Consider the following 12,227-nt stretch of genomic DNA (forward strand, 5'->3'; position numbering starts at 1 on the left):
GATTCACCTGAGTAGTCATGAACACCAGTGGAACCAATGGCATCATAACGCCAATTCAGGCGGCCAGCTGACCCATGCCGCCTCCACAAGGGTGTTGGCTGGCCCGCAGGCTGTGGGCAAGCTATCCCACCAAAGTCCACCCAGGGGTCCCCCAGGGGTCCTTCTCAAACACAGGCACATGCTCACATATGTGTGGCCCTCGCTGCTTCACTCAGACCACTCGCCCCATCCCAGGCCCTTCTTTCTCTTGTACTGCTTCCTGCCCAAAGCAGTGCTTAGACCTGAGCTTCCCCAGCAGCCTCAGTGCTGAGTCCTTCCTTCCGGACTCCTGCTAGGCTCATTAAGTTGCCTCTGGCCCACGTTCCGGCCACTTCAGGAATGGGGCATTACCCTTCCACTCAGAACCCCTTCTTCAAGCAGTCTGTGGCTGCTCAATACTCAGGAACTGCAGAACTGATGGTTTAGGACTCCAGTATGCCCTTTATGTCTTTCCTGTCAGGAAAACCTGGGCTTGGGAGTGCAGTAAGTCTGAAGAGCTGGTGGGGCCAGAAGCACTTGGCCATCTCCTTGTGGATAAGCTGTAGGCAAACCCAAACTGACAACAGGCCAATTCTCAGTTTCAAGTTCACGGTTTAGATGTGATGAAGCTTCAGAGTATTAGGTACGGGGTCAATTGGGTGTAACAGAAAGGCTGAACAGATGTAAATTTACTGCCCTGACTCCTGCAGCGGAGTAGGGGGAGGGAGGGAGTCTTCAAACAAGGGCTATTTCTAGCCAGGACCTCAGCTCTGCTTTGTCAGGCACCAGTGTTCCATGCAGCTGGGGAAAGGACTACTGAAGAAGAAGGACAAGGGCCATGCGGCACTCAGATGACACTCCCCTTTATAGGTCCTTGTTTTTTCACCTGTGTAAGATGAGCAAGGTGAGCTAGGAGACTTGAACACTCCTGGACTCGGACTGCAACAGCAGCCCTTCGGGCCACCACCCCCTTCCTCTCAAGGACACCACACATGATATCCAACCACCTTAATAGTTGGCTGCAGTAGTTGAATAGTGAAGATTTGTTAGATGGCTTTCAAGGCCCTCTACAGACTATGACCCTTTCTCTCCCATCTTTTTCCTCCTTATACACCACATAAACATTTGGGAGCAAGGAGGTGGCTCTTGAGGTTGTACACTAGGGCTAGGTGTGGTGTACATGTCTATAATGCCAACACTTAGGAGGCAAAGGCAGGTGGATCTAGGTTGAAGGCCAGCTTGGTCTATATAACTCAAGGCTCCACAAAGAGACCCTGTCTCAAAACAGAAAAAAAAAGTTACAGATTAAAATCGCTGCATTATTTCTTTAAGATAATATACAATACTACCCCAGATGAATTAGGGTACCTTGGGAATGGGAGCTGGTACATTGGCTAGTTTAACAATGCCTACTGGATTCCTGTAATGGGTACGGAGTCACTCAAAGCAGAACCACAAAGGCTCCACCAAATTAAAAGACAAGACACTCTGCAGGTAGTAATTTTGAATAAAATAAGCATTTTTAAGCAGTGTGTGGAGGCACAGATCTGTAATCCCAGTACTTTGAGTCTCAGGCAGAACTGAGAATTTGTCAGTTTGAAGCCAGCTTGGGCAACATAGCGATTCTATTCTCAAGAATAAGGATTTGTTTATTGAGTAGCCCAAGATCCAACTACCTCAACCTCTTGAGGGCTGGGATTACCGAAGTGGGTCACCATACCCTACAGAAACATTTCTCTTACATTTATATATTTTCTGTGTGTGAATGCACAGGATAACTTGCAAAAGAAGGCACTCTTTCCTTCCACTATGTGGGTAACAGGGATCCTGAAACTCAATGGTTATCAGTGCTTACCTGCTGAGCACCTTGCTGGCCCCAAAATATAGTTTTAAAGTTGTACTTATTCTTTCTCCTTCTTTAGACAAGCCCCCAAATCCTAACAAAAAAAGTATGTATTCAGAGTCTAGCAAAATAGTATATAGAAAGACAATAACAGCCTAAAAATACTGCTCTCTAGTGGTTAGACAAGGTTTCCTTTTTCTGATTTAGTGTCTGGTTTGGTACCGTACTGGGGACTGAGACCAAGGCCTTGCACATATTGAGCATATGTGGCACCTCCAGCCCTGATAAGGAACTTTTCATTTTTAAGGGCAGAACAATCCCTTTTTAGGTATCAATGTGAGTCCTTTCGATAATACAGACTGCATGTATATATTCTCCCAGTCATCACATGCAAAGTGAACTAAAATTACTTAAATCTTCTACAAACAAAATCAAGGATTCACAAACTATGGCATTTTATTTCAGAGCCTTTGCTTACATTTGTACAATATATTACATAATTCATCATGTTTGCAGATCCTAATATATACTTTATAGTTTTAATCTATAAGTTTTTTCTTCAACATTTTGCTGTCAACAAATCTTTACAGACTGTACAAATTTGAATAACTTGAAACCATTTTTCAACAAAATTAGTTACTGTAAGCACACATTACAAGACTTAAAATGCTTTTCTTAGAAAGGTTGAATGTAAAGGATTAAGGATTCTGACACGTTAGCATCTACAACAAAACGCTTCGAGATTCTCACATGTATTGCCAGAAAACAAATAAAACATGCCAGCCTCATTCAAAAAAAAAAAAAAAACAAAAAAAAAAAAACCAAAAAAAAAAAAAAAACAGCACATGGAGCCACAATTAAAACAGTGAAACAGTCTGTACAGCAAAGTACTGTGTATTAACAGTGCCAGGTTTTAAATAGCTTCAATGAACACATCCGCAATATACAAATGTCTTACAAAGGTGGGGAATTAAATACAAGTGCCAAACGGATTGGAATCATACAACATAAAGTCAACACAAGTGAAAACAACTTGGCGTTCATTTTGCAGTTTATACAAGGCATTTAATTGTATAGGCCTACTACCCAATTAGCTATTTATACTTAAAATAACAACCATCTTTGTGAGACAGGCCATATAAACAACCTTGAACCATTCTAACAGTTTGTTCCTGAAGTCTTTTTGTTGTAAGCTCATAATAAAATAAGCAATACAAATGAATTATCTGTATTTAAGGGAAAAGAAACATTTACAAGAAAACACAAAAATATAACTGTTATAATTCATTATGAATAAATATACACTTTGAACTGGCTAAGTACAATCTTTATACATTGTTTAAGATTTAATACAGTTTTAGCCATTTTCTTTTTTCACACAATGTATTATATCAAAATTAAAAAAAAATACTGATTTATAGAAAAATGGCAAAGTACAGTAGTCCCATTTCAATTTGAAGGGGCGTGAAAAGCCACTGCAGACCTTTTAGCCTAATTCAAACCTGTAAACATGTTCAGTCATTTTTAAAGAGAATCTTTAATATTTGGTTACCAGGACTGATGTCTAATAATATCCTGTTAACTGCAGGTTTTGAATTTGTTACATGTGCTTGACTTATACAATTAAAGTCACCCTAAGGTGACTTGCTTTAAAAAACAATTAGCTTGTACAAATGAAAATAGGTTCATATTTTTTAATAAATGAATGGAAAAATATCAAATGTTCCAGCTTTAACAAAATACAAGGGAATACATATACAGTAAGTCATCTCACATGTTCTGGCCCACCCTTTCTCTGCTTACTGTGTTGTCTCTACAGGCAGTGAAACGCCTCCTCTGCCACAGTGGAAGGCCTTCAAGTTACCAGACACGCAATTCCCAGACAAGTTGGAAACAATTATTGCTTGAGGAAAAGCAGTTCGTTGTACTTTTTCTTCATAAAAAAGTGCACTTAAGTGCCAAGTCAGCTTGTCAAGAAACAATTTTTAAATATAAAATAGTGCTTGTCTGATTGTGTGTGTGTGTGTGCCACTGTGCAGTATAAAAAGATGTGGCCCTCAACAGCCATTAAGTGCAAAGTGCTCTAGCATGTCCTGCTGTCACCTGCACTCAACTGACACTCCATTCTGTGATGCGCTGGACATTGACGGGTCAGCCAGTGTCAACATAACAGCAGCTGTTATGGAGCTGGACGAGGGAGAAGAGGAGGAGGAGGAGGAGGAGGAGGAGGAAGATGTAGCAGCACCTGAGGAAAGAAAAGAGCACATGTGAGGCTACAAGGCACACCACAGTGGAAAGACACAAATGCTAGTCTTAGCCCAGCTGTCTGCTGTTTTCCAAATTCACCTTCTAGGAGCCATCCATGCTCACAGTACCACAGTATACAGAACGGGAAAGCCAGTGCATTTCAGCAGCAAGCCACTGCTCAACAGAGACATCCTGTACAGAGAACATGGGGTACAGTGGTACCGCTCAGAGGCAAAGTACTTGCCTAGATTATAAGCCCATTGGTTCTTTCCCCAGTCCTGTCAAAGGAAAAAGCAAAGCAAAGCAGAAAGGGAAGAAAGGAGCTATGTACCCATACTGCAGAGGGTAAGGTAAAGGATAACTTTGTTCACCAAATACCCAAACAGTTTTGAATGAAACTGGAAAAGTCTCTGTCATTTCTGTCTTTCCATCCTTCAAGTTTTCCTAGAAATGCCTATGGTTCTAAGAATGGGGAGTCTGAAACCTCATAGATGGTTACCAGGCATAAATTGCTTGCCTCTGTAGCCTAACTACCTGAGCTGAACTCCCAGAACCTACACTAAAGTGGAAGGGGAGAAATGACTCCATTATGTTTTCCACTTGACCTCCACATACACTCACATAATAAATGATTTTATTTCAAAGTTTAAAAGGAATGGGAGGCTAAGTTGAAAAGCTAACCAACTGCACTTACCTCCCTCAGTTTTTAAGATATATATATATATGTTTTCCTCAAGGGCATGCTTTCCTTATTATCAATGCATGAATGGAATAATTAATACACACACATACACACACACACACACACACACACACACACACACACACACACACTGTAAAAACAAATTTTTGTTCCATACATGGGTGTAAGTTAAAGAAGCAAACTATCACCTACAACTGTCTTATTTGTCCAAGTGCTCCCTCTATTGTCCCTAGTTGTTCATATTCTTTAAAACTTTATATGGAAAATTAGGCCTAATCTTTTATAAAAACAATTGCAATGTAACATAACCCCACATATTTACTTCTGCATTTTGGAGCCTTTGGGAAATTCCTAACCTGAACCTCCAGAGATGAACAGTTTCTATAGAGAGTATGTGGTCCTCAAACAGCTACCATCTCTGTAGAGACAACATCTGCAACCCATGTTCTATGCTGTGGATATTGCTCTGTGTAAATAAAATGCTGATTGGCCAGTAGCCAGGCAGGAAGTATAGGCGGGACAAGCAGAGAAGAGAATTCGGGGAACAGGAAGGCGGAAAGAGAGAGCTGCCAGCTGCCGCCATAACAAGCAAGATGTAAGGTATGGGTAAGCCATGAGCCACATGGCAAGTTATAGATTAATAGAAATGGGTTAATTTAAGATAGAAGAAGTAGATAACAAGAAGCCTGCCACGGCCATACGGTTTTTACAAGTAATATAAGCGGCTGAGTGATTATTTTATAAGTGGGTTGTTGGACCAACAGGGCTTGGCGGGGACTGGAGAGAAGGTCTCCAACTACAGTTCTGAAAGAATTTCATCTCTAGAATCTGGAAATGGGGATTTAAATTTCCTAGATTTAACAGCACTTATTAAAACATAGGAAGGAGCTGGGGAGGTAGCTCAGTCATTGAAGTGATTGCAAGGACCTCAGTTCTATCTCTAGAACCTATGTAAAAAAGGAAACCTTGGGGGCTAGCCAGATTAGCCTATGAGGAAGGCCCAGGCCAACGAGAAATGTCTTAAAATAAGTTATCTGAAGCTGTCCTATGGCCTCCACACACATGCACACACACACAAACACAGGTGGAAGTAAAGTGTATTATAGTGTGCTATCGTATCCTATCTCCTGCCTTTGCTTTGGTTTAGATTATGAGACAGCATCTCCCTATATAGTCCTGGCTAATGTGAACTTCACTGTGTACAGCAATCTGACCTTGAATTTGCAAACACTGTCTTGCCCCTGTCTCTCAAGTGCTAGGGCTGCAATATGTGCCAACAACATAGTGTAAGGTCATGTTCCATCCATATCAGCATATACAACTCTATTTCTTTTTCTTTTCAAATAGTATTGCACTATATTTACGAGCAATAATTTCTTTAATTTCCAAGCTTTTGTCGTTACCAGCAGTATAATAGTTTGTACAATTAATACAATTTTATTTATTTTAAGACAGGGTCTTAAGCAGGCTATCCCCAAACCTACCATGTAGCCAAAGATAATCTTGAGGTCAAGATTCTCTTGTTTCTATTTTACCTTCCAAGTGCTGGAATTACAAGTATGTGCCACCACACCCACCCAGTCACAAATCAAAAACTGAATGTCTATTTTCCCCCCACTGGCTTGAATATAAAATGTAATGATGCCAGGCAATGGTGGCACACACCTTTAATCCCAGCACTCAGGAGGCAAAGGCAGGTGGATCTCTGTGAGTTCAAGGCCTGCCTGGTCTACAGAGTGAGATCTAGGAAAGGCTCCAACTACACAGAGAAGAAACCCTGTCTTGAAAAAAACCAAATAAACAAACACATAAATAAATAAATAGAGTGTAATGATTTCCATCAGCAATGTTGCTAATTCAACATTAACTGCTTTACATCTTGACTGATTCCAGATTCAAGTCGCTCTAAGCCACTATCTGACCTAGTGGAACAACAGGCTTCCCCATCACCTGTTTCCACTGAGACTCCTAGAGTCTATTTTTCATCCAGCATGCCATTTCCCTATCTAAAGGTTCTAACAGCTCTCTATTCTGCTCAAAATACAACTGCAACCCTGCACTCTAGCCTATAGGGCCCACATGACTCGCTCTCTCATTTCGTGACTAAAATCTCTACTACTTTCATGCCACAATGGTTTCATTCCAATGTACACTCTCACCTCAGAGCAGAGGTCCTAATTTGGGGTTACTCTCCCACTCCATCCTGTGGCTATCTGACAGTATCTAGAAGCATTAACTGTGCCATACCATTGGCATGTAGGATGGCGGCTAGAGATACTGTTGAATATCCTATGATGTAGAGGACAGCCATCTACAGGAAAAAATGATCAGGCTCAAAATGTTAATGGCGTCACATTAAAGCAATCCTGTCTCAGGGACTTCTGCCAAGGACTTCTGGTAATAACTGAGTCATATGTCACACAACCTCCATGGTGTAGCCAATGGAAAATAATTCAAGGTCCTAACTGTAGGGCACTAATATAATCCAATGGATATCCTTATAAAAAGAAGACTCACTATATCCACTATAGATGTTTTCACAGGGAAGAGGGTGGCAAAGACAGCCTACCTACACACAAACATGGCAGACCCGAAGAGAAAAAACAAGGTGCTGATTGTTTAAACTTTCAGTACTGTGAGAAAAGAAGTTTTTTCTATTGTTGTCTTCTTTGTCATGGTATTTTGTTTTGACATCTCACATCATTTCTTGTCAGTTAGGTCTCAATAGAAATGTCCTGACTATTTGCAAATGGTGAGAAAAAAGAAAAAAACGCTGTTACACTCTTGTGAGGGAATGTCAACTATTGCCACAATAGAAAACAACATGGAGGTCCCTAAAAATTACAAGTAAATATACCATATTATAGAAAACAGGACAGTGTTTACAATGGCCAGGAGAGTAGAGGAGAAGAGACATGGAGGTTAGTTCATGACATAACATCAAGACCAGATGGGAGCAGTACATTTTAGTGTACTCACACAGAAGGGTGATGACAGTCAATAATACTGTACTATATAATTCAGAATATCTACAAGATGGAATTTTGAATGTTAAATAATTTTTTCTGTTTGTTTGTTTTTGTTGTTGTTTTGGTTTTTGGTTGTTTGAGACAAGGTTTTTCTCTGTGTAGTTTTGGTGCCTGTCCTCGATCTTGCTCTGCAGACCAGGCTGGCCTCAAACTCACAGAGATTCGCCTGGCTCTGCCTCCTAAGTGCTACGATTAAAGGGATGCGCTACCACTACCCAGGGGGATTTTGAATGTTTTTATAACAGAGAAGAAAGAAATCTAGAAATCTTGAAGGAGTCACTCTACAAGTATGAATGTACTGAAAACACCACACTGTGACCATAAAATGTATGAATATTTGTCAAAGTATTCTTTAAAAGACAGTTTCTTCAGTAATACCTGGCACAAACCAAATGCACAACACAGGCTTTGCTGAAGGAGCTTATATAAATCAAAAGACCTTATGATTTATGTACTAAATTTCTTTTTGGGTAGACAGGGTCTTGCCCAAGTGGATCAGGCCTCCCACTCTTGCTGTCTCTGCCTCCTTAATGCTAGGACAATAGCCATTTGCCACTCAGTGAAGACCTACCATCCCTTTCTTCCCTCAGATTGAGGGTGCACTGTGAGTTCCATGAGTGGGCACTGTGACGTCCTATCAGATGAGGCTGACAGAGTGAAGTTTGTCCACAGAAACACAGACACAGGCCTTCCTCAACAGCAGTGTACTAAACTGACTTAGGTCTAAGGGAAAAGTACTTACTTTCTCTCTCTTTCTTCTTTAGACGTTTTCTCCTCCTATCAATGGAAGCTACTTCAGATTTTAATGACAAATAATGCTTTCTGATTTCTTGCAATTTTTCTTGAAGAATTGAGATACGTTCAGCACTTGTCATATTTTCCAGGTCCGCTGTCAATTTAAAATATTCATTATTATGTATTTTGGAAGTAAAAGTTAATAAAAACCAAAACTGATATGGTTATAGAATAAAGTCAAAGACAGATAAACTACAAGACAGTTTTCTGGGTGTGATGGTGCACCTGTGATACCACATAAACCACAAAAAACAAAAACATCAAAATATGTCCTTCCTTCCTGCCCTCTGACTATAATAACCTGGCACAAATGAAATGCACAACACAGGATTTGTTGAATGAGCATGTATAAACCAAGACCTTATGACTGATGCATTATGCTAAAATTCTTCTTTTGGGCAGATAGTCTTGCTATGTAGTCCAAGCTGAACTGGACTCCCATTCTTGCTCTCTGCCTCCTGAATGCTAAGACTACACATCTACCACTATACTCAATACTATTTTCTCTGCTCAGTTTTCTAGTCATACAAAATAACACCATAGTGCATCAGTTTAAAAATAGCCAATGTAGCCTGGTTATATCTGGTGTAGGGCATGGTAAAACACACCTTTAATCCCAACACTTGGGAGGCAGAGACAGGAGGATCTCCGTGAGTTCAGCCTGGTCTACATAGTCAGTCCCAGACCACCCAAGGCTACATAATCGGACCCTATATCAAAAAACAACAACCAAAACCAAAACCAATACAAACAAACAAAAAAGCTCAGTTATGGCAATACAGCCTTGAAAGTCCAGCCTTCAGGAGACTAAGGGATTGCCTGAGTTTAAAAGCAACCTGATCTATACAGAGTACCAGGCCAGACAGGCTATATAGCAAGATCTTGTCTCCAAAAGCAAATTCATATTTGCAAATATCATGCAAAGATAGCAGAAGGTTAAAATTGTATTTTAGAGGGGAAGGGAAGAGATACAGCGTCTCAACTTTACCCAAGATGTTCTCAAATTTTCAATTCTCCAGTCTCAAGCTCCTGAGCCCTGGGATTTAGGTATGTGTCCCTATGCCCAACTCCCATACTGTTTCTTTATTTAAAAAACAAGATTTATTTTTAATTATTAATTGTATATGTGTGTAGTCTATGTGTGCAGGTGCCTGAAGAGGCCAAAGGTTGTCAGAACCCCCGACCCCGGCCCTGAGTTACAGGCAGCTGTGAGTAACATGGGTGCTGGGAACTGAACTGCCGTCTGTCTTCTGGAAGAACAGTACAAGCTCTTAACCAGTAAGTCATTCCTCCAGCACCCTCATACTGTTTCCAAGCAGATTCTCAATCTCACATGTACTCACTTGCTGGTCAGCATCTTACTATTTTCTTTTAGCAATTTGTTCATTCAAATCGGGACCCTACTAAGGTCTACACTATGCCACTGTTAAAAGGTCTCCAGGCTCAGGGTAGCTTCTTTTTGCTAGCACTGGCATCAGGAAGAACTAAGACAAAATGCCTACAGTCCAGACCAAATATGTCACTTACACATCTGAAAACTCCACTTGTACACCTTGGGAAGCCGGTTATTGGGCTCCTTGAGATCAGGGTCTTTATCTCCATTCTTGCCACACTTTCCTGGAGACTGTATCCTTGCAGGAGACTTGCTATTGTGGGACTTCACTCCAGTGGGGACTGACTTGACTGCCTGAGTCTTAGTCACACTTTCACCAGCTGAAAGTTCTTCACTGTCACTACTGTTTGCTGAAAGAGAAAGAAACCATCAATAAACAAAAGTTGGTCAATCTATCAACTTAAGAGGATAACTCTAAATTCGCCACTTAAGTTTTCCACTACAATAAACAATCTACCTAGAAAATCAGTATGGAAGATTTAGCTCAGTTGTATAATGCTTGCCTAGCAAGCCCAAGTCCCTGGGTTCAGTCCCTGGCACTGGAAAAATAAAACCTAGAAAAGTCACATGCAAATGCAGACATATCTGAGCCAAGGGAAACAAAAGGCAGTCTTCCACCTAGATTGCCAATAGGTATGAATTCATTACAGCGATCTTCCATTCTGCTAGTTTTACTAGAAAATACAGTGAGCCAGCATCTAGACGCTCCCACATATCCATACAATAGATGCTTCACTCAGTCAGTCTCTTCCCTAGCTAAAGAGCTTTTGACTCTGTTGGAATATGGCATTTCTTGTAGTAACTTCTTTACTTTAGGACTTTGTTTGTGCACAGCAAAATGTACCAATTCTGCTGCCACAGTGGTGCATAATCAGCACTATCAGTGAATTCCTTGGGAAACTATTCTGACATGAGCAACAAATTCCTTAATCTCCTCACACATATTAGCTTGTTTCCTAAACTTCATCACCACGCTCTCTGTGGTCAACATGTTCTGGAGTTTATCAAGAATTTGCTAATTAAGCTTCAGTCCTAGACTGGATGAACTTATCCTTGACCACTTGTCATAGGGCAGGAGTACAGTTTGTTTAGTTATGCATGTTCTCTTTCTAGATACAAAGTACCTCATCAGAGTCTGTTACAATGATTGCACTAAGACATGCTTAGAGAATGGTTAATGGCAAATTACCAGGACTGAAGCCAGATAATCAAAGTTACCATCAACTGCTCTAAATGGATTAATTTATTGACTCTTTGAAGATGAGCCTTTCTGTAAATGACATTAAAATGGTAACATCTTGAAGACAAAAGCATTACAGTGTAAGAAAAACAAAATTTAACTATTCTATTGTTCATACCAAGTAATCTAGAACCAATCTGGCATATATTTCTTCTAGTAACTTCTTTACTTTAGGACTTTGTTTAGGAATAATCCATATATGATGACTTATTCTTTAACAGCATTTAGTGGGGGCTCTGAAGGTGTCAAAAGTGTTCCAAACTGCAAAGGTGCACTTCTTCTCCTGAGAGTAAACAACCTCTGCCACTCCTATACACACATCTTAATCAATCTTTCCCCAGTCTCCACTGCCGCTCTGGAACCATAACAACTCCTAGCTAAGCCACCCAAGGCTTGGCCCCTTTGTGTGCTGTGGCCTGCCTCAGCCTGCCTGACACGGCCTTGCTGAGCACAGCCACCCGGGGCCCCAAAGGATGCCATATTCACCGCCTGGAAGTCATATGGGCTCAGCAGAAGCTCGGGGAGCTGACCGCGTAACCCTTTTCTGCACTGCAGTGCAGCCAAGGCCGCTGCTAGCAAAGGTCAGGCAGTGGAGGTGGCAGGAGTCTCAGAAGAGCAGCAGGGGTCAGTGTGGGGCACCTGAAAAAAAATTCTTTACATATTTTCCACTTCTTATTTTGTCTACAAAAATAATAATAAATAAAGATCAAATGCACAGCCCTCAGAAGAAGCAAAGCATTATATTCTCCGCAGGCCAATGAACAGCCCCTGTCAGTTTTAGACAGAGCACTCTTAGCAAAAGTATTGCATGTGATTGCTTTTTAAGTAATATATATGGTTTAGGAACGGAAGTGTAATTTCATAGACTGAAACTGTGCCTGCTGTTCTGAAACATTACAAAACAATCCATTTCCTTGTAACAAAAGTACACATAGAACATGTGACACTGAACATGAAGG

At 40.8% G+C, this 12,227-nt stretch overlaps 1 protein-coding gene across 4 annotated transcripts in view; it reads right to left on the reverse strand.

Moving 5' to 3' along the window:
* Positions 1 to 2,694: 2,694 nt before the first annotated feature.
* Positions 2,695 to 12,227, reverse strand: part of Arid4b (AT-rich interaction domain 4B) — a 122,879-nt gene continuing 113,346 nt past the window's right edge. For 3 of the 4 annotated variants that reach the window (XM_036187141.1, XM_036187142.1, XM_036187140.1), the window contains 3 exons: positions 10,163 to 10,378; positions 8,583 to 8,729; positions 2,695 to 4,106 (listed from right to left, as the gene is read on the reverse strand). In XM_036187141.1, the coding sequence (XP_036043034.1) occupies positions 3,961 to 4,106; positions 8,583 to 8,729; positions 10,163 to 10,378 (509 nt within the window). In that variant the 3' untranslated portion in view covers positions 2,695 to 3,960. Of the gene's footprint in view, positions 4,107 to 8,582; positions 8,730 to 10,162; positions 11,908 to 12,227 lie in introns of those variants that run through there. The other variant, XM_036187143.1, reaches the window with a different exon arrangement.

Source organism: Onychomys torridus, chromosome 5 (genome assembly GCF_903995425.1).
Source record: "Onychomys torridus chromosome 5, mOncTor1.1, whole genome shotgun sequence".
Taxonomy (NCBI): domain Eukaryota; kingdom Metazoa; phylum Chordata; class Mammalia; order Rodentia; family Cricetidae; genus Onychomys; species Onychomys torridus.